General features: G+C 40.5%; 1 protein-coding gene across 1 annotated transcript in view; it reads right to left on the minus strand.

The window, feature by feature from the left end:
* Nucleotides 1-20148, minus strand: part of arhgef38 (Rho guanine nucleotide exchange factor (GEF) 38) — a 24003-nt gene continuing 3855 nt past the window's right edge. Inside the window, exons 2-15 of the mRNA XM_042485390.1 lie at nt 16373-16607; nt 11042-11226; nt 10430-10547; nt 10179-10326; nt 10066-10083; nt 9692-9891; nt 9451-9584; nt 7231-7335; nt 7013-7132; nt 5696-6070; nt 4805-4942; nt 4080-4281; nt 1976-2259; nt 1-673 (exon numbers count right to left, since the gene is read on the minus strand). Coding sequence (XP_042341324.1) covers nt 491-673; nt 1976-2259; nt 4080-4281; nt 4805-4942; nt 5696-6070; nt 7013-7132; nt 7231-7335; nt 9451-9584; nt 9692-9891; nt 10066-10083; nt 10179-10326; nt 10430-10547; nt 11042-11226; nt 16373-16589 — 2427 coding nt within the window. The 5' untranslated portion in view covers nt 16590-16607 and the 3' untranslated portion in view covers nt 1-490. The remainder of the gene's footprint in view (nt 674-1975; nt 2260-4079; nt 4282-4804; nt 4943-5695; nt 6071-7012; nt 7133-7230; nt 7336-9450; nt 9585-9691; nt 9892-10065; nt 10084-10178; nt 10327-10429; nt 10548-11041; nt 11227-16372; nt 16608-20148) is intronic.

The raw sequence follows: 20148 nt of genomic DNA on the forward strand, positions 1-20148 counted from the left end.
TTCACATATAACATTTACTTCATTTGTTAATCGGTTCACATATAAAATTAACTTAATGGATAAATCACTTCATTATCAAAATATCTGATCTCAGGCTGACAACCAAACTTAGCTAAACAAAGATTAACTTCATGGATAAATCTCTTCATTATCAATATAAATTCAACAACACTGAATTAGAAAAAGTGCTCAGCACAGTGCTCTGTATTTTCCTACCATTATTTAGATACGTCACAGAATATTGGTGAGCTCTTGTGTCATGATCTTCTGAGGGCAAAGCAGTTTCAACATCAACACTTTTGGTATGAGACCTATAATAACATCTAGTGATACCCTAGTGCAATTTTGACTTACACTGAGCAGAAATGTGGCGTGTTCAACATTCAGGAATATTTCAATTATGTATTAAAGTGTACGTTTGTTTAAAATGCCACAGGTTGGTTTTTGGAGGGGGTTCTGGATGTCCTGTGCATAAATAAAGGGCCTCTATTTATGCATAGGACATCCTGCCAAGATAGTTGGCAGGAACATATCCCCTCTGTCCATTAGCTTCAGCTAACCACCACTCCTTATTGCCTCCCAGGTCACAGAACTTGAGTATGCGGACATGCTGGTGCTCCTGCAAGGTCAGCTCTTGGTCACAGCGCGCTTGAAATGCATACACGGCATAAAACTGTGGACAGAGGCACAAATCAGATGTAATCAGGAGTGAACACAAAGTGAACAAAGGCACTTTATAGTTTACCTCTCCAAAATAAAAAAAAAGCAAACCTTAATGTGCACTGACATCATGACATAACACTGAAGTGTATCCTCTTGTAAATCCAGAAGGTGGCACTGTTTATCAGCTTTCCACTGCGACTGAACTAACAGCAGTCTTAATTTTCATTGGTTACAATCAACTGACCCTCGTCAGCACTTTATATTTTAAGACTAATAACTGTGTCATGTTAAGATGAAGATCAGAATCATATTTGGTAGCCATAGCAGATGAAGACTGACAACAAGAAAGATGAAACCTTGTAGAGTTGAAGCCAGAGTGACAGCACCATCATCCTTTAATGTTACTCACCCCATTTAATTTCAATGCGAGCCAGACAGAGACGCTGTAAAGCTATCAGCTGTGCAGCTACAGCACTGGCAGAGCTTCTGCTCATCCAGTCTCTATAACTGCACACATCCCATTTTACTGGCCCACTATAATAACAAGCCTCATAATTCACAGGTGGAGTCTCATGTGAGGAAGCACTTATAGCTGGTTAAAGTTACATGGCTTACTGAGCTGTTGTTTTATTGTAATTATGTGGCTTATTTTGTGTGGGTTATGTTGTGTTTCAGGTTTGTCCCTTATCTTTTCTACATTTTTGATAATGCTTAATTCATTTGAAAATGTATCTGCAATGCACATGGGCATGCTTGAGAGGTAGGGCATGTAGTCTTTCTGCAACCTTGCAAAGAGCATTAAAGGGACAGTTCACCCCAGTATGAAAAAAGCATATCTTTCCTCTTATCTGTAGTGCTTTGTTTCATACTAGATTGTTTGGTGTGAGTTGCCAAGTGTTGGAAACAGAAAAAATATATATCATGAAAACTGCTCACAACAAGGTCTATCTATCGATCTATCAATCTATCTATATATCTATCTTTTGGCGCTTAGAGCTCCACAAGCCAAGTGCCGTCCACAACATTGGAGAGAAGGCAAACATCTTTACAGCCGATATTTCCAACATTCTGCAACGCACACTGAATCAAGGTAAACTGATAAAAAGTACCACAGGTAAGAGGAAAAAAGGTGCATTTTTTTACTTTGGAGTGAACTGTCCCCTTTAAGCATCTTGACCTTAACTGTTCTCAGGCTGACAACCAAACTGAGCTAAACAAAGATTTTTTTTCTGTTTCCCTTTTTTTCTAAGCGCTGCAGAATCCTTAAATGACATCCATATGGTGCAAGAAGAGTGCTGAAAAACACACACACCTGCTGAGAGTCGGTGTCCAGTGTGTCCTCCAGGTCCTCAGGGCTCTCTGGCTCCCCCTGTAGTCCAGAGAGGGACGAGCTGCTGTCAGTGGTGTTGAGGTTAAAGCTGCGCAGGCTGCTGCTGCCACTGCCTGACACAAACAGGCTGATGTCGTCAAAGTCTTCATCCACCATGGCAGGCGGCTGCTGCTGTTGCTGCTCTTTGGCCATCTGGCCTGCGCGCTGGGAGTCCCTCAGAGGATTGTACTGCTTCAGGAATGTGGAGTAGACGTAGCCCTGTGAACCTAACAGTGACACAAAGGGACAGTTTGTCAAGATGCCCAACCTCTGAGTTCATTTTAAAGGTTTGTTTTAGCCATAATGCAAAAAACGAACAACCTTTCCCCTATTGTTATCTTACAATGCAGCTCCAGAATTTGAGATCTCTTAGATTTCTGCCTCCGTGCTCAAAACACTTAACAATTACAGTGAAAAATGAGCACAGCATTTTTTCAGAAACATTGTCTCAGTTACTCTGGATAATCCATAGGATGTCAAAAATAAATTAATATGGAACCCACAAGTTGTTTCTCAGCCAGAACCCAAAAAATAACAGGGTTTTCTTAACCTGTAGAGTGAAGCGTAATGACATCAGTGAGCGTGTCATATTCCACAGGTTGGAAAGAGAGGTTGAGAAAGCAACAAGTCAAGTGAGAAATCCTCAGCGGAAAAAAAAAGATTGTGCAGTGGTTTTATAAGAAGTTGGTCCACATACACAAACATATTTGTAATAACAAAAACAAAAACTAACAAAAACTTATAGATTGTTAATGCAACCTGCCATTTTGCTATTATTGTTAAATGCTGTTGTGCAATCCCCTCCTGATAATACATCCTTGATTACAATGGTGCCACTCAGAACTGGTGGAAGCGTGATGGATGGAAAAGAGGTAAGGGAGATCTGTGGATTATCTAGAGAAACCAGGAAGTTATTTGAGTTTTTCTAAGCTATTTTTCGCACTACATTTAAAATTCCATTCACATCGTAGGCCTATTCATGTGGAAACAAATCTCAGTCAGCCAAAAAAATCTTGGAAAAAATCCCCGAGCTATCTCCATTTCATAATTTGGGCAAACCGACTTAAAATATTTTTTTTTTCTTTACGGTATTAAAGTAAGGTAATTACGGCAAAACTGTACTTCATAAGACATTTTCCTTTTTTAATCAATAAAATTACTTCATAAAGATAAGTGGGCATCATATCGGGAGGATACAGGTGTAATATCTCAGACTACATGTCTCACATAAAGGCTGTAATCATAAACTAAAGCATTTGCTTACACAATCTTCGATCCATGTGAGCAAACTGAATGTATAAATGTGAGGGAAGCATATTCATACTGTTGATACCAACAGAAGGATGAAGAACAACTTCCTGGGAATGCTTCTAATCCCAGAGGAAAAGACAAGTCTGTGAAGAATGTACTTCACACCAAGAAACATGAACACACTCCTTTTTTTTTTTTTCTAGAGCTCATAAAAAAAAAGAAACTTGTTATTGCTGAGTACAGAGAGGCGCACAAGCGTCATCTCTCCGTCCTTGTTTCCAAATACCCATAGGGAAAGGCTTTGTACTCTAGGTAACGCTGCTTACAACGCACAGCGGTTTGTTCCAAACAAGACATTGGGATCTCAGGTGCCTCTGCGAGACGTAGAGGGGAGATGGAGACAAGCTATGGAGTATGGCCCTGTTGTGAGGCAACCATCTCCAGAGGCAGGCAAAGAGAAACCAGCAACCATGACATCACAGGAGCCCCTGGGACTGATTCTTGCGAGCCGACTTGTCAGTGTCAGAAAGTAAAGTTTGGTGTGTGTGTCTGTCGTCTAACAGATGCAGGTGTACTCACACAGGAATGTGTATTAAATGAGACCGATCATACCTGCAGATGATTTACTCTGATGACTTAATTCACTTTGTTTTACTAACAGAATGCACCAAGAGCTACCGCTGCCCAGAAGGTCTTTGTCCTCTACACACACACACACACACACACACACACACACACACACACACACACACACACACACACACACACACACACACACACACACACACACACTTGCCTCCGGTGTGAACCAGCCAGCGGCTGCTGCTGCCTAATGGGTCCGTGTCCTCCAGCAAAGCTACCAGCTCCCCCTCCAGCAGGCTGAGGTCCTGCTCCTGGCAGCCATTACACTTCCTCTTCAGCTGGTACAGACGGCTCGGTGGGTATTCTGCCAGCAGCCAGGCACGCTGTTCCTCGGTTTGATGCTGCACCTCCGGCACCTGGAGGAGCACAAAGGGTGTAATTATTTGAAGTGGGTCTGGCGTGTGGGTGGTATGTTGTCGGTTATCAGTGTACGAGGGAGGGCGGAAGGTAATAAGCCCCTGGGAGTAGGAGTTTCAAATATATCTATATTCACATGTCCGAGCGCAACGCTCTCACATGTACAGATGTGTATGCATATGTGTACTCCTACACACATATAGGTATATGTGTCTCAGGGGATCGATACCTGGGGGAGTTTTGGGTTTCAAAGTGCCCCAGTTAATCACAGCCTGGAGCTGTCCTCTCTGTCTGCCTTTGATAAGACTTACAGCTGCTCATTTATGGCTTGAAATTGCTTCAGTAAAAAAATTTAAACTCCGGGGAATATGTGTGACTTTAATTTTAACCTGGAGTCAATGAGAAGTTTACAGAGGCAGCTTCCACCACTGACCAAGGATCCAAATAGAGCAGGTTGCAGGACATAACGGGCATTTTAGCCTCTAAATGTGAATAATTTATTCTGAATTATTTCCACTTTACCGCTGTTTTCTTGTCTCGTTGTCTCTCGAAGCTGACTTTTCGCTCCATTAACTTCTGTGCATTATCCTTGACAAAAGTCAGATTGTTCAGCTCATCCATGATGCTGTTCTGCACTTCAGCAATGTTTGACAATGGAGCCTGAAAAGGCAAACAAACACACAAATGAGTTTCACTATTAGAGATCCAATGTGTACGATTCAAGGGGATATATTGGCAGAAATGGAATATAATGTAAGTAGGTTTCCTTTAGCATAAATCACCTAAAAAATAAGAACTACTGTGTTTTTGTCACCTTAGAATAGACAGTTTGTATCTACATAGAGAGCGGGTCAACACTGATGGAGACCGTTATGTTCCACCTCCAATCAGAACGGAAAAACCAAACACTGGCTCTAGATCGGCCCATTCCCATTTTAGCAGCCCCTCTGCAGCAACCGACTTTTTAGCATGAAACTGCTTTATTCAGTGTTTTCACCGGTTTAAATTGTTTTGGAGAGGAAGAGACCTCTTCAGACAATTTGGCTTATGGTGAAAAACTCCTAAACGTCTGGACTGGTAATAAGGTGAGCACATATTAGCAGGTGTTAGGTTAGTGGCTCATCTGCAACATGCCAAACAGCGTAGGAGAAACACTAGTTTGTAATGTCAGATGGCTTTATTCTGTGTTTTAATCACCTGGTCCACTTATTTTGGCGAGGAAGAGACTAATGTAGAGAGTTCGGCTCCCACTTAAAAGATCTTGAACAATAAACACTAACTGGGAGAAGTTTTAGCTGGTTGTAATGGGCAATCCTCACCACTATGTGCCACTAAATCCCCCTAAATCTTACACATGGTTCCTCAAAATATACTAAAAAATAACTGAATGTGATTTGTGGATGGGATCCTCACTGGTAGCTGCTGTATGGATGGGGCACGAATGAGTATTTTATCCATCATCCCTCTGAGTAGGGCCACCAGATACATCACACAGTTGGTCAGGATAGTGTAGGCAGCCATGTTGAACCTCTGCAACTCCTCCACCAGCAAGGCATTAATGGCTTCATAGTCCCTCCTGGCTGGACCGGGCGGGTCTTCTGACACCAGTGAAGGAGAGGAAGAAGTGGTGGATGACGAGGATGAGGATGAAAAAGAAGAGGAACGCTCCAGGCGGCTGCAGTAATCCAGCAATTTGTCATAACGCTTCTGGATAAGCTTCTGTGGGGCTGTGAACATGCCTTGCAGGGAGGAGAGCGGGGCGAGGACCAGGCGCTCCATGCTGTCTTTCTGGAGCAAGAAGTCAATGAAGCGACAGAAGATGAATATCCAGCACTAGTCTGCCCATTTTCATTCGGTTCTCTCTGTTATATATTCTGTACATGCAAACAGGCATTTCTAAATGCGTTTTTATATGATTTTAAAAAAATGTCTTGTTTTCAGAAAACAGCAGCACTTTTAATTCACAACAATTTTTCTCCAAGAGGAGACAGTAAAGTACATCTCAACATTAGCATTGAAAAATAACAACAGAGCTGCTCCAGCTTGATTTGCATGCAGACAAACAAGAGGAAGTGATGTTATTCGGCTTACAGTAAGACTTAACAGACTTCATCTATCCTAGTGTTCAGCGTGTAATGGGAAATACTTTACATAAAGCAAAGAGAAACGCTTATTTGGTAAAACATATTCTCTTTACTAAAAGCATATATCAGTTACAGCTGTCATGTTTTCATTATAGCAAACACAATTGTTCCCTTTTCACGCAGAATAAGTCTGTTCCTTTTCTTCTTAAGCGTAAACGTGCCTTTGTGTCTACACTTATTTTGTAAAGCTTATTACCGACTTCGGTTTAAGGCGCTGCTAAACTGCTGCGGTGAAGTGAGCTGCTGCACAAAGAGTCTTATTCAAAGGTGTAGTTATCTCAGAGTTGGCCACAGTGCAATCCGCAGAGAGAAGAGGGCAGGAAAGGAAGGTTGCAGAGTTACTGAGGGACCTAGTAGGAAGGTTAGAGGCATAGAAGAAGAGGATTAATATAATGGACAGAAGACAGGTAGCTGTGGGCAAAGTGACAGATGACTCACAGTTGGAGGGTGAATGGGAGGTCACGTACGAACAGGAAAGCAAGGCAAGGACAGACAAAAACCAGAAGATTCAGGGAGGAAAGGAAAAAGCTTGCTAATAAAGTAAATTATGCCCTGAATAAAACCTATGCATTATACAAATACTCACAAAGTGCTTATAAGGGTCATTTCCATTTTTGTGCGACAAGCCATTTGTGTGTGTTTTGTTTGAATCCTTGATGATGTCCTCCATGTCTTGGACGTTCTGAACAGCTACAGACACCATCTCCTGCAGAACAGACACCAAGACAAAATGTCTCAATAAGTTATCGTAATATTTTAAAAAATCTTACACGTTGTTGTAAATACACTCTGATATATACGTACCTGAGTGTGCTGCAGGTAACACTGAACGTTCTTGACCAGCTGTCTCACAGCCTTCTCCAGACTCCTGAACAGCTTCTCCTCTCTGTCAAATACTTCATCTCTCACCTACAGGCACAAAAGTTTAAATATGTTGCCGAAACAGTAGAAAAATACCAAATATGCCTCACCTTACTACTTACAAACGCATAAAAGCAGCCTTTTGAAGACCAATAATGTATATTTAGGCCAGAAACCTTTTTTTTGTTCACACTTAAAAGGTCCAGCGTGTAGGATTTAGGGATATATTGGCAGAAATGAAATAAAATATATCAATAGTTTTCTTTAGTGCATATCACCTAAAAATAACAATCATGGTGTTTTCATTACCTTAGAATGAGCGGTTTATATTTGCATAGGGATCGGGTCATCATGTCTCTACAGTAGTCCAGAACAGACACAGCAAACACTGGGGACATTCATATTTTTACGGCGGTGTGTATAGCATAAAGCTGGTAGCCCTTCTGCAACGAGCACATCCCATAAACACAGATTTTTTTTAACGCGAAACTGCTTTATTTATTATATTATATTATTTATGTTTTTACCGTTTTAGATAATTGGGGCTGTTTGTTTGGGAGAGGAGGAAGCCTCTGCGGATGATTCGGCTCCTGGTATGAGCCTCCTGAACAATGAACCCTAAGGGGAGAAGTTTGCAAGCTGCAATCCTCACCACTACATCCCCCTAAACTTTACACGCTGTTCCTTTAAAGTTTCAAGGGGTGGGGGACCTTTTTCCAATCGAGGGCCATTTCGATTTTTATTAAGTCCTCCGAGGGCCATACTAAATTTATGAACACATATGATGCAACAATTATAGATTTTGATCGTTATCAAGGTTTCACAATTATTTTAAGTAAATTACATTCCTTCACAAACTCCTTCTGTATGAGGTTTCAGCTTCTTAGTTATTATTTCACTCACCACAAAATAGCCCTCCTAACTTTGTCGGTCAGTCTGTGGTCTTGTGAAAGCTGATTATTGGGCACCCCAACTTCGAGGAAGAGCGTTCATTTTTATCAAAACGCATTTGTCCTTTAAATTCGTCCAGTTTAGCATGTTTCGAGCTGTAATGGCGCTTGAAACTGGCCTTTTTCATCACTGCCGGCGCCACAAACGAGGCAAAGTGTCTTGCCTTTTACATCAACAAAGAAATAATTGTGTTTCATTTCAGCATCCACCTTCCTTTTCTTGGCACTCACAATGACGCGTATCACTTATCAATCAATCCTCAATGTTATTGCGCGATGGTGCGTAACCTCACATGTTGTGTTCACTGACCCTGAACCTGACTCGGATATGCATAGCCGCCAATGTTATCTCAGAAAAGTAATCGACTGGTGAAGGGATGACGTATTTTTGTAGGCCAACCAGGAAGTTAGCATCACACTGGTTCCCTCGTCCAAAACCTTATAGGATTTTTGATTACGACCAAAAATAAGCTCTGTGACGAACACATGCTTATGAGACTTAAACGTTTTAATCAGCATGATAATCTTCACAGATGAAAGATAAATGAAATCGCCAGAAGTAAAAAACTATTGTTAGGCTATACACAAACTACATCGCGGTCGCACAGCTTAAACATCACAACTACAAACACTGCAAAAACACATAAATACACATTTGAAAAGTATTATAAACTGGTAAATCTACAAGTTTGAGCATGACTGTTGCTGTAAAGCTGAAAATGCGGCGAGTGGCTTTAATGAGTTTCTGTGTTCAGTGTGATGACGTCTAACGTCCCCGACAAACACTGTAGTCCGATTTAGCCACTCGATAGCAACCACTTTTTTTAAGACAAGTAAAACCCTAAAAGTTAAAAAATCTGGTTTATATGGATGTATATTATGTTGCAGAATAAAACGTGTAAATATCTTTGTCCTATGTTAACCACAGACCTTATTTAAGGCATTTTACTGAAAACCCATTCAAAAAACCCATAGACTTTAAGACGAGGGAACCAGAAGGCAAAAAGGCTAACGGACTTCTGCATTTTTGGAGTCATTACTTCACCACTCTATTACATTTTTCCCTGAGTTTATATTTACTTTTAGAGTTGCGTGGCAGGCCAGATTGGTCTCGTGGGCTGTACACGGCCTGTAGGCCAGAGGTTCCCCACCCCAGCTTTAAACCGTCACATCAACAAACCTCATAACTTTTGTTCTTTCCATCATGTTTTACCTGTGGCTCTACTCCAGTGAGGATCTTGAGATAGCCAGCAAACCTGTCACCTTTCTTCCGGATAGAGTGGATGTTGAACTTGTTAAGTTTGCCCCTAAGCGTGCCTTCATCTTCCAACCTCTTATACTTCATAACTGAGAATAAAAAGGAAACAAATTTGAAAGAAGGGATAATCATTTACAATGAACCAGATGCCAATGATAAAACATCCTTGTATGAGAGAGTGTGAGTGGTCTCTCACCTATATCCTTGCGTCTCTTGAACTCATTGATGTTAACATTGATAATCCTGGCGGCGGTGTACGCCTCCTGCAGCGGCTGATAGTCAGGGTGGTCTTCAGGTGTGGCATGCCACAGCTCCCGGAGCAGCAGCGGGTACTTCATAATCCTCTGGACCGGTTTGATGATCAATGAACCCATGTCCAGCAAGTTGGGTTTCCCTCTGTGCAAATAAATAAACAGTAAAAACGTGTTGATATAAACTGTTATGGACTACAGGACAAAAATTTCGAAAAGAAAACAATGGATTATGTGAGAAACTTAACCAAAACTGATAACACATTAATCAAGATATATTTTAAATGGCAACACCAATTTTTCATAAAAAGGTACTTACTCTTGGTCGTAGATTTTCCTGTAATTAAAAAGACAAAGAAACCACCAAGATTAAACACCATACATTATAACACTTAAAATATCAAGGAAGTTATAAATAAATTAGTGACTTACTTCAGGGCTAATACACACGTTGTGAAATGTTGCTTTATTTCTTCCTCTTTCTCGTAGGATTTGAGCGACATGTTGGCATCATCATGATGGTAACAGTAAATCTTGTAAACATCTTCTAAAGCTGCCTTCGCCTGGATGAATATTTCTCCTTCAGATAAAAAAAATGAGAGATAAGATCTTTTGCCAAGTATTAACCAGAGAATTAAAAGTCAACAATTATTTAAATCAGGGTGGAGTCATAATATCATTACCAATGACAACTGCCTCTGGGTCAGGGTCAGCCATGGCTGCATGCAGTCTGTGAAGGAGCGCTGCAGAAACCTCACACACTGTCTCCATGTTGGTAAACATCCTGTCCACATCCACAACCTAACAGAAGATAAGGAAGTAAAATGTTGAGTGCAAAGAGATAATCGAAATCAGCTTGTGGTAGATTTTCTCTCAAAACATCAATTACCAGAATATTCGCTGTATAAATAAGCTATTATATAAATTAATTGCCCCTTTACCCTGATTATTTCACTACAAAATTGACCCTCACAATGTTATCACGTGAAGCATTACTGTTAGTTTGGTTTATTGTCAGAAAAAGGTCAGAGTTAGGATTATTTTTGCTTGATATGTAGGCTACTAAATAGGCAAGTGACATTGCTGAGCTCAACTTTTTCTCATCAGGCTGCTAGTTGAGTATTGACATTGGACGTTACAATTTAATTTTTATTTTAAGAAATTGTTATTTTAAAAAGAATCAATGATTCTCTATTTTAAAGAACTATTTTAACTGTTGTCATATGGATAGATGTTAAAGTAAGACCACAGTTAGCCTGCAGGAGACTCCACTGTGGATCCTGAAAAGTATCTACCTGCAGATTTCGCAGAGGCTGGACGACTTCTCTGATGCATAGCTCCAGGTCAGTGAGGTAGTCCTTTTCAGTCTGCACAAGCTCTTGAATGACCTTTGCCCTGCGGTTCATCTTCCTCAAACGGATCTCCTCTGGGTCCAGTGCTGGGGAGGGGGGTGTGGACAAGTCGTGTGGTGTCATTTTCTCTGAGAAAAGATGAGATAAAATTATTATTAAAAAAAAACCAAAAACAGTCTGATGAACTGAAGTAATAACAACTTCTGGCTGAGTCACACAGGTCATACAAGGATATAGAAAGTTGTGAGTGCACAGGCGTAGATTTTATTTATGGTGACTTTGTGATGTTCTGATGAAATGCCTGTGATTAGACTGCATTCTGATTTCTCCACAAGGACAAGACGTTTGTCTCTGCTGCGATGCAATTTGACATTTACTTCACCAATCACAGGGGTTAATCTGAGCATTTCTATTTCAGTATGCGAGTGTTAATCGTGCATATAGACGTAGTGGTGTGTTTTCCCAGACTAAGAATATGTTCTGTACTGTCACTAAACACTCATATCAGCCATATAGGCCTATGTCTGTTTCAGTGCATATGTTCCCCACCCTGTTGCTCAGATTCATCCCATGGTCAATGCTCAAAGGCAATCTCCTATAAGATGAAGCAATGACGCACAGTTGAAGCAGGAAGGAGGATATTTCCACCATAAATTGATGCAGACAGGGGACAAATTGGTGCATGAAAATTCCCAAGAATGAAGGAAATTAAGTGTTTGACACTCAAATTTCTTGAGGGAGCACCTTCAGATCCCCAGCTTAATGTGTATCCCCCCCAAATGTTGAGAAAAATCTACGACCTTGTGTGAGTGCACTTGCTTTTTGCTGTAAATCTGCAATTTCACCCCAAAACGTTTGTGTTTGCCAACATTCTAAGCCATCTGTGTGCATTTTCTAGAAATGCTGGTAAACACCGTGCCCCCGTGGGCCGTGCACGCTTGGAAAAACCTACATCTCTCTTTAACTCATCCGCTTGACGCCTGAGCAGCCATCAGTATTTCACGGTGATATAATTATTTTGACTCGAGCGCCAAAAGGCCTCACTTAACATGCCAGTCAGGCTCACTTCTCTTTTTTTTATTGCTCTGCTGCCTAATCAGTCTGCGGCTGCTCTGTGCTTTGCATGGCAGGCAGGAGTGTCTGTTTAGGGAAGAGGGATGCTTCCTTGCTGCCTAATCAACACCACACACCACTTCCTTCTCTGGAGGAGGGGGGGGCAATGAAGAGAAAGTGAGAGAGGTGGAGGAGGAGGGGGGTGGGAGACAGAGGGCTGCAAGGCTCGTGTCAGGTTACAGAACTAATCGTGCCGCTGATGTAATGCTCCGTCGTGCTCAGGCATTCCATCTGCTCAGACTGGGAGTGTGTGTGGGGGGAGTGCCACACAATAATGAACACACACCAACCTACGCAAGGTCACACACACACACACACAGACACATAGGGGTATATGTACACACACACATGCATGCACACACAAACAAATTTACTACAGCCTCCTGAGCGTACTCATTTTTAACACATGCACACACACAGTAAACTTGCATTTGATCGGACTGTAAGAAGTTCAACTTAGTGTACGTGACCTTTTTCACAGTGTACTGACTTGCACCTAAGGCACCATTTACAAAAGAATTATATTAAAATAAATTATATTATACATATTAACTATCCAGGTCATAATTTGTGCAGTCACACCCTTTGTATTCTCACCTGGTATCTGATGTGTTCTTATTTCTGTGATTCTGGGTTTATGACCAGAGCCTTTTGCCCATTGAAGGGTGTTTTTTGGGGGGAGTTTTTTCTTATCCACTGTGACAGTCCAAGGACAGAGGGATGTTGTGTGTTGCAAAGCTCTCTGAGGCAAATTGTGAATTGTGATTTCATTAAAAAAATGAACTGAATTGAATCTCATGTTTTGCAAATGATAAGAAAAGCAGGCAAGATAGTGAGAACGTTGTTCTATCAAAGAAAACAAGTAGGGCAGGTGTAGGGACATCATTCCTCTTTCCTACATTTCCTTATCAGTTCATTTAAAAAAGGGGGGGGTGCAACAGAAATTACAAGTTTCAAATGCTGTAAATGAAACTGCAGCGTCGCTGTGAGAGGAGGTTACAGTGTCTGAACCTGGGTAAAATGGCTCATGTGTCTCTGGCCAGTGAACTACTTTCTCATGAATGCAAACACTGTACAGATTGTACTGTAATCACACCTGACTGACTCCAGCAGAGATCTGATCACAGTCTGCTTGCAACACTGCATACAGTTACCCCTTATGTTTTGCTTTTTTCACTGAGATGCAAAATAAAATGAACACCTACAGAGGAAAATCATTACTGTCTAAAAATCTCAATAAAAACTGAGCAAACTAAACTTCACAAGGGTAATATTATCATTTGAAGAAACATATTTTTGTGTCCTCTCCTTGTATTTTGATAAGGATCACTTGTTGTTAAAGTCCCGGTTTAAATGTAGTCGCCTGTTGTTAACAACTTGAATCAGTTGAAGCTCCTTCAACCCTTAATGTCCTCTGAATGATTGCCATAAATGTAACAGGTGAAATTCACAAAGATATTAAAAGCATGTTTGGTAAACTCATTGTACATGGCATGACATTAAACTGAACTGTGCAGTTATAACCCTTTTTCTTTAAGCAGTTATTAATTAATATAGGCAAGGACTTTAAGGGATGATGCAGAGGACATGTCCCTTTTAATATTTAGAACATTTGCATTTGTCTCCCACAATAAAAAAGTAAAGGCAGCAGTGTAATTTTACTCAATTAAAGATCTTTATATTGTATATTGATACAGAAACAAAATTACCAGAATGGAAAAAAATTAAGTGAGAGGGTTTTTTAGTGTATTTTCTGTCTGAGGAACCCCAACCCCTCTGTTTCATATGCACCCGTTGCAGTTTTTAAACAATAGCTGTGCCCTTCTTAATTTCCTTGTCAATGCCCGATAACACTATAAGATATAATCAAAGTCTGTTCTCAGAGTCTGATGAAACGTTGGAATAAATTCCTGTTTAATATATTTCCACCTTTTATGGCACAAAAACATTTCCTATAATTACAGGAGTGTCAGAGAAACTCTTTCACCAGTGAAAATGTTGTGTAAAAGAGGTCTCACATCTACATTTCAACAGTATTATAAAGTGTCATATGTCTACGTGGGCTTTTAGTGTAAAAAGAGAGCCCAGAATCAGTGAAAACCTCCACCCGTGAGAAAAGTTCCCCTCATGACAGATCAGGTGAGAATTCCTGGTGGCTCATTGCACAGAAGTGTATTCTATGAACACAAAAAATCATGAAGATCCACTTAAAAGCACTTTGAATTCTGTTGTCAAAACTGGCCTTGACATATTCCCCACACTGACGCATCCACAATGTTACAAAAAAATGTACTGCAGCCTATGAAGACTGAGCAGCAGCTTTCAACCTGTGCTGACTTCTCCTTTTTGCCGGGCATTATGTTTGTTAAGTATGGTTGCCGGCACAGGAGTTCCCATGAAAGTGGATACAGGGCTTTTCACCGTTCAGACCACTGAAAGCGATCCAACAGACGGCCCCAGAACAGAATACAAGGCATGGTGTATCACGTGTCACCAGTAAGAAAAACATTGCATCGCACAAGGGGATTTTATCATGGAGAATATACTTTGAATAAAGAATACTGAAAAAGCCTGATAACGTCTACACGGAAAGGATCTGTTTCTCACTTAAAGGAAAGTTTGATATCTATCTTACTGAGTTTGTTACAAAGCACTAGTGTCTAATTGGGAAAAAAGCCATATAATACCAAAAGTACACACACACACACACACACACACACACACACACACACACACACACAGAATAACAAGATAAACCAATACAAACCACATCAAAGTAATCTTTTCTCTGCACGTTTTGTGGGTAAATACTTATGGATATTAAGTTAATTATTGTCCCTTTATGTGCGCTGGTAAATCATTGCCTTTAACTATTATATTGAGTTCCTGTGAATACTTAGACATATTGATGTCATGTTGCCATGGTTCTGTGGCTTGAGCAACCTGTCTGACAAGCAGATGAGAACTGGCTGACGAGCAGCGACTCACATGTTTCCTCTTTTAGTGAAGTCATCGTTCTGTCAATATTTGCAATGGTAATACCACTGTAAATATGTAATGCTTCTAGTCAGGTGTGAGGCTAAAGTCAAACAGGGCGGGTGACCGGTTTACTGAAAACACCCCAGTGTTTTTTTGACAACCATGCCTGCTTTTATGCAGGTGGGTCAAGAAAACAGAAAGTGCAAAGGAGTAGAGAGTGTCTCTATTTCAGGTAAACAGAGCAGATGCTGATAAGGCAAGTGTGTGTGTGTGTGTGTGTGTGTGTGTGTGTGTGTGTGTTTGTATGTTTGTGTGAGAGAGAAAGCTATCTTATCATTCAAAACACCAAGTGTGAAGTGGGTTATACTTTGCTATTTTAAACAAGGTGCCACTTGTGATGTGATGTGTTCACCGGAAAAGGAAATCCAGGAACAAGTGGCACAGGAAAACCTACATACTTTCACTTATCTTTAATAGTGACCCAGTACTGACACGGTGATGTCAGTCATTTTGCCTGAAGTGCAGCATTCCCAGCCACTGACTGCACTTTCACGACAGGTGAAGCCAGTTTTTCAGACACAGCATGCGGACATCATGTGTGTTGTGTCAGCAGTTGTGATGAGGCAACATACAGCTGGACTAACCATTTATTTTTTTCTTTATCGCAACTCATTCTAATCTCCGGCTAGTTCTCACTTTCCAGGTCAAACTATGCATATTATATACAAACCAAATTGCAAGACCAATTGTCTGAGATGTCTTGAAACTCTTTCGCTCGGCTTGGTAATTTAAAAAAATCATCTGTACGTCCCTGTTCACACGTCACTGATGTCTCGGTCTTGTTTACCAGCTGGTCTGGAACACTTCTAAAGCCACTCCTCTGTGCCTGAGTTTGGAGCACAGTTTGCATATGTGGCTTTATCCCTGTGGGAGTATCTCCTGCTTAACACATAGTAACACAACAGGCGCCCGGTAGCCAGAGATATAAGGCAGAGCGCACTCAAGTGTGTGTGCGTTGAATTTTTGCCCCCAAGCCATACATTCTGCTCTTACACTGAACATATATTTATTTTAAAGTTCTCCTCAACAATTTTTAAATATAAAGAGTTTAAAGACTTGGCTCACGTGTGTATAGATTGTTGCCATAGTTTTGACCCCTGGGGAGGTCATTATTTGGTGTACCTTTCAGTTTGGCGCTGTACTCCGTCTTGTCAGACTGACTCCTCCTCACCAGCGTCCCCAGGTTGATGTCACCTTTGGCCGTGTCCTCAGCCACGATGGTGTCTGTCTTTCTCCTCTCCAGGTAACGCAGGAACACAGGCCGGTTTCTCCTCTTTATCGCTTTGTCCTTCTCCTTTTCCTTCTCCTTCTCACCCCCTTTGGCCTCGTTGGGATCCATGGCGAGGCCGTCAGCTGCCTGTCAGAGCAGTCAAGGAGAAAAGAAGGGGAAGAGAGAAGGACAGGAAGAGGGAGAGAGAAGAGAGAGAGAGAGCCTGGGAATTGCAACAGGTGCAGTGCTCAGTGTGCACTGCCTGTCAGCTCTGCACAGGTAATCTAGCTCCTCCCCAGGTCAACCTGTCATGAGAGCTATGTGGCCACACCTCTCTCCTGCTGTGCTATGCTTCAGAGCATTACATCCATCCAGGGAAGAAGAAGGTCTGAGGACAGATCAACGACCACCAGCTAAAGTCTGCTCTTTGCTTTTACTAAAACTAAATGACCTAAACATAAAAATAAAAAGTAAGACCCTACAGAGACACAATGAGCCAGCTCTTGACAAGGAAGCATTTATGTAAATGGCTTGGGTGATGTGAATCACACCTGGCAATGCAGAGAGCTTAGTATTTACATAATGAATAAGTGAATTCAAAATCAAGTTAGTTGGACATTTTTTGTCTGCACTGTGCTCTTTAACTGTGGGGGAAAAGCAAACCTTTTAACACGTGGAGCCGTGAGCAGCTGAGCTAAATACAGTCAATGGATTGAACAAGAATAAATGAAATGAATAAAAGAGAATCCACATGCACAGTAAATGTTGCCAGAACAACTTCACTGTACTAATATTGTTATAGCTTTATGTCACAATTATACTTCAGCAAAAGTGCAAAGGTAGATTATACAAGGACATAACCATAGACTGTATAAATAGTGAAAGTATATGCCGAGACGTCAATTTTTGGTTTGTGGACTACCGTTTTGAAGCCTCAAGTTCAGTATTTCTGCCATTGCTATTTTGGTGTTCATATTTGGACGAGAGGTTGGAGCTTTGGAGGAGCGAGGGGTGGATCTGACTCATAGACTATGGCAAAGCCTCACAGACAGCCTGCCACTCAAGTGCTCCTGCTTCTAAATATGCACAATTTTAGCCCTTAATAAAATGTAAACAGGTCAGTTATGAAAAAAATTTAACTTCCATACAGTTGCCACTGGCGATGAAATGAAAATGCTGGGCATATTAACGTGGGGGGCTATGGGGATTTACTCTGTTCTGAAGCAGGCCTCAAGTGGCCATTTGATAAACTGCAGTTTTTGGCACTTGGGCATTGGCTTCAATTTTTTTCTTAGAGTTTCCCTCTGAGGTTTCCGCTTGATAGTAACACATTACAAGTAACGCATATAGGAAAAATTTACATACACATACTCCTAATCATTACTATGTTTCTCTTCACTGCATTTGGCATCTATAACTTCGCTGAAACAAGTTTGCTCTAAATGGGATCAAGTGCTGTTTTTTTTTTCATTATTCTGCACTGGCCGCACACCCTAAATATATTAAAATGGAAAGTAACTTAAATTCTCATATTTTCATATTATTATATGCAATATGTTTCTAAGTTTTTGTTTCCCTTTACAAAATGTATTTTTTTTGAGTCACAACCATAAATTGACACGTAGAAAATATCCGATCTGGTTAGACAGGTAATTCATCATCACACATGCTGCCACGATGATTTCTGGTCATAGCAACCAGATACTACGTTCTTCGCCAGAACAATGAATGGATGCATTTCCTCCCTATTGAACCACAGGCGATGACCTCACCTATTGTGTTTTCAGATCACTGTGTGCTCGTAACACACCTGTTTGACTTCCATTAGACTAGCTGCACACATATGGCTTCTGACTATATGTCAGCTGGTCACCAACATTTAAGTATCTCACATTCATCATCGTCACTAAGAAAAACTCAAGAATAAAACTATATAACATTAATTTATTCTGTGTTAAACAAGCACAGTAAAATGGTATGTTAGCAGTGTTATGTAACCAAGTAGACTTGGTAAACCAGGCTGAACTATCACATACTCTATACAAACATTCAAGTGAGTAAACAGTGTTATCTCTTGTGCGCTGTCAGCGAGGTGATATTAACTGTTTTGGCCCAGAGGAGCTCTTGTGACATTGTTTCACTAAGAGTGTGGTTTTTCTTGACCGGCCTTAAGACGGAAGTATACTCAGACAGACACCCAACAAAAACATCAGGCAGTAAAATAAAGTCATTAAACTTAAGCCAATGCCCACAGAATCAAACTCTGCTTTTAGTTAGGACAAAAATTCACAAATATTTTAAACAATTTTCATCTTTATTGTCTTAATTCATTGTGCTGTCTTCAGAATGTCAGAAAAATACCCATTAAAATCTCCAAGAGCAGCAAATCCTCAAATCGGGGAAGCCCAAACCAAAGAAAAGTTGACATTTTTGCTCTATAGTTGACTTAAATCATTAATTGAGTTGTTATTAATTAATTTTATTAATCAGCTAATAGATTTTTTTTTTTGTTTCCACTTGTTTTAACTGTACGTTAGATGACAAACTTTAAAACAGAGTCTATATTATGCACTTAGTATAAATTATATTAATCAAACTGGAGGAAATTGTCATTATTTAAAGCTTCAATTTGAAAATGATTATGACGACCTATACGTATTTTAGCCAACAATCAAAAGTAATTATATTGTAGTGCTACAATAAACAAGAGCTCAAGTTTGTTTGGTGAGACAATAGAATAACAAAGAAAGCTTATTTTATCACCAGCAGCAGGCAGGAGAAGTAGCTGCAGGAGCCAGCTGGGTGAGTGAATAGGGAAAAGGGAAAATAAAAACACACTCATGCCTGAAACTGTCTTTTACAGCCACAGAGTTTTACTGTTGGCCACTTGGGCACCATCACTGGAGGAGTTATAGTTGAGTGCTTTGCTTATGGACATAGAAATTAAAAAGAAGCGACTGTCTTCTCATTTGGCTCCAAATTTTGGATAGAACTGATCAAATTAACATTTTTAACCGTCTGTGGACCTTCCATTATCACACCTCCCTTCATCATGTCAAGGCACAGCACTTTGACCTTCACCACTATTGTCCTCCTTACAGGTTTATAGCATGGAATATTTTCTTGTCAACCACAGCCAGATTGGTTGAACTGTCCTGTTTGCTTAAACACATAAAACTGATAGGTGCTCGGCATAATCAAAGCTCTTTGGCAACAGTATCAAAGGCAAGAATCCATTTTTAAGATTTTAATAAAGCAACTATTTATGGCTGCAGAGATGTAAGTAACTTGTTTGAACAGGGACCAACCTATTCAGCAGTAAAAGAGACACATCAAGGTCGCTGGGGTGGGTGTTTGTTTAAGACACAATGGATACATATGAACTTTGATCTCATGATGTATTGTGGAGATTACCACTAGCAAATCCATTAACTTCACGTCATAAAAACAAAAGCAGGGGGCCATTAAAGCAAAAGTGACAGGGGCGCTTATGGTTGCTCTCAAAGTTGCACAGAAAATAAAGGAGACCAGTTATCAGTACACTCAGTTATTGAACATGGGAGAACACACTGTAAAAAATAGGTGTGTTATAGCCTCATGCTAGTGACAAAAGGTCTACAAACACGAACTCTTCTTCTACCAGAAGTAACTAGTAACATTATAACTACAACTATCTGTTAGCTGTGTG

This window comes from Plectropomus leopardus, chromosome 4 (genome assembly GCF_008729295.1).
Source record: "Plectropomus leopardus isolate mb chromosome 4, YSFRI_Pleo_2.0, whole genome shotgun sequence".
Taxonomy (NCBI): domain Eukaryota; kingdom Metazoa; phylum Chordata; class Actinopteri; order Perciformes; family Serranidae; genus Plectropomus; species Plectropomus leopardus.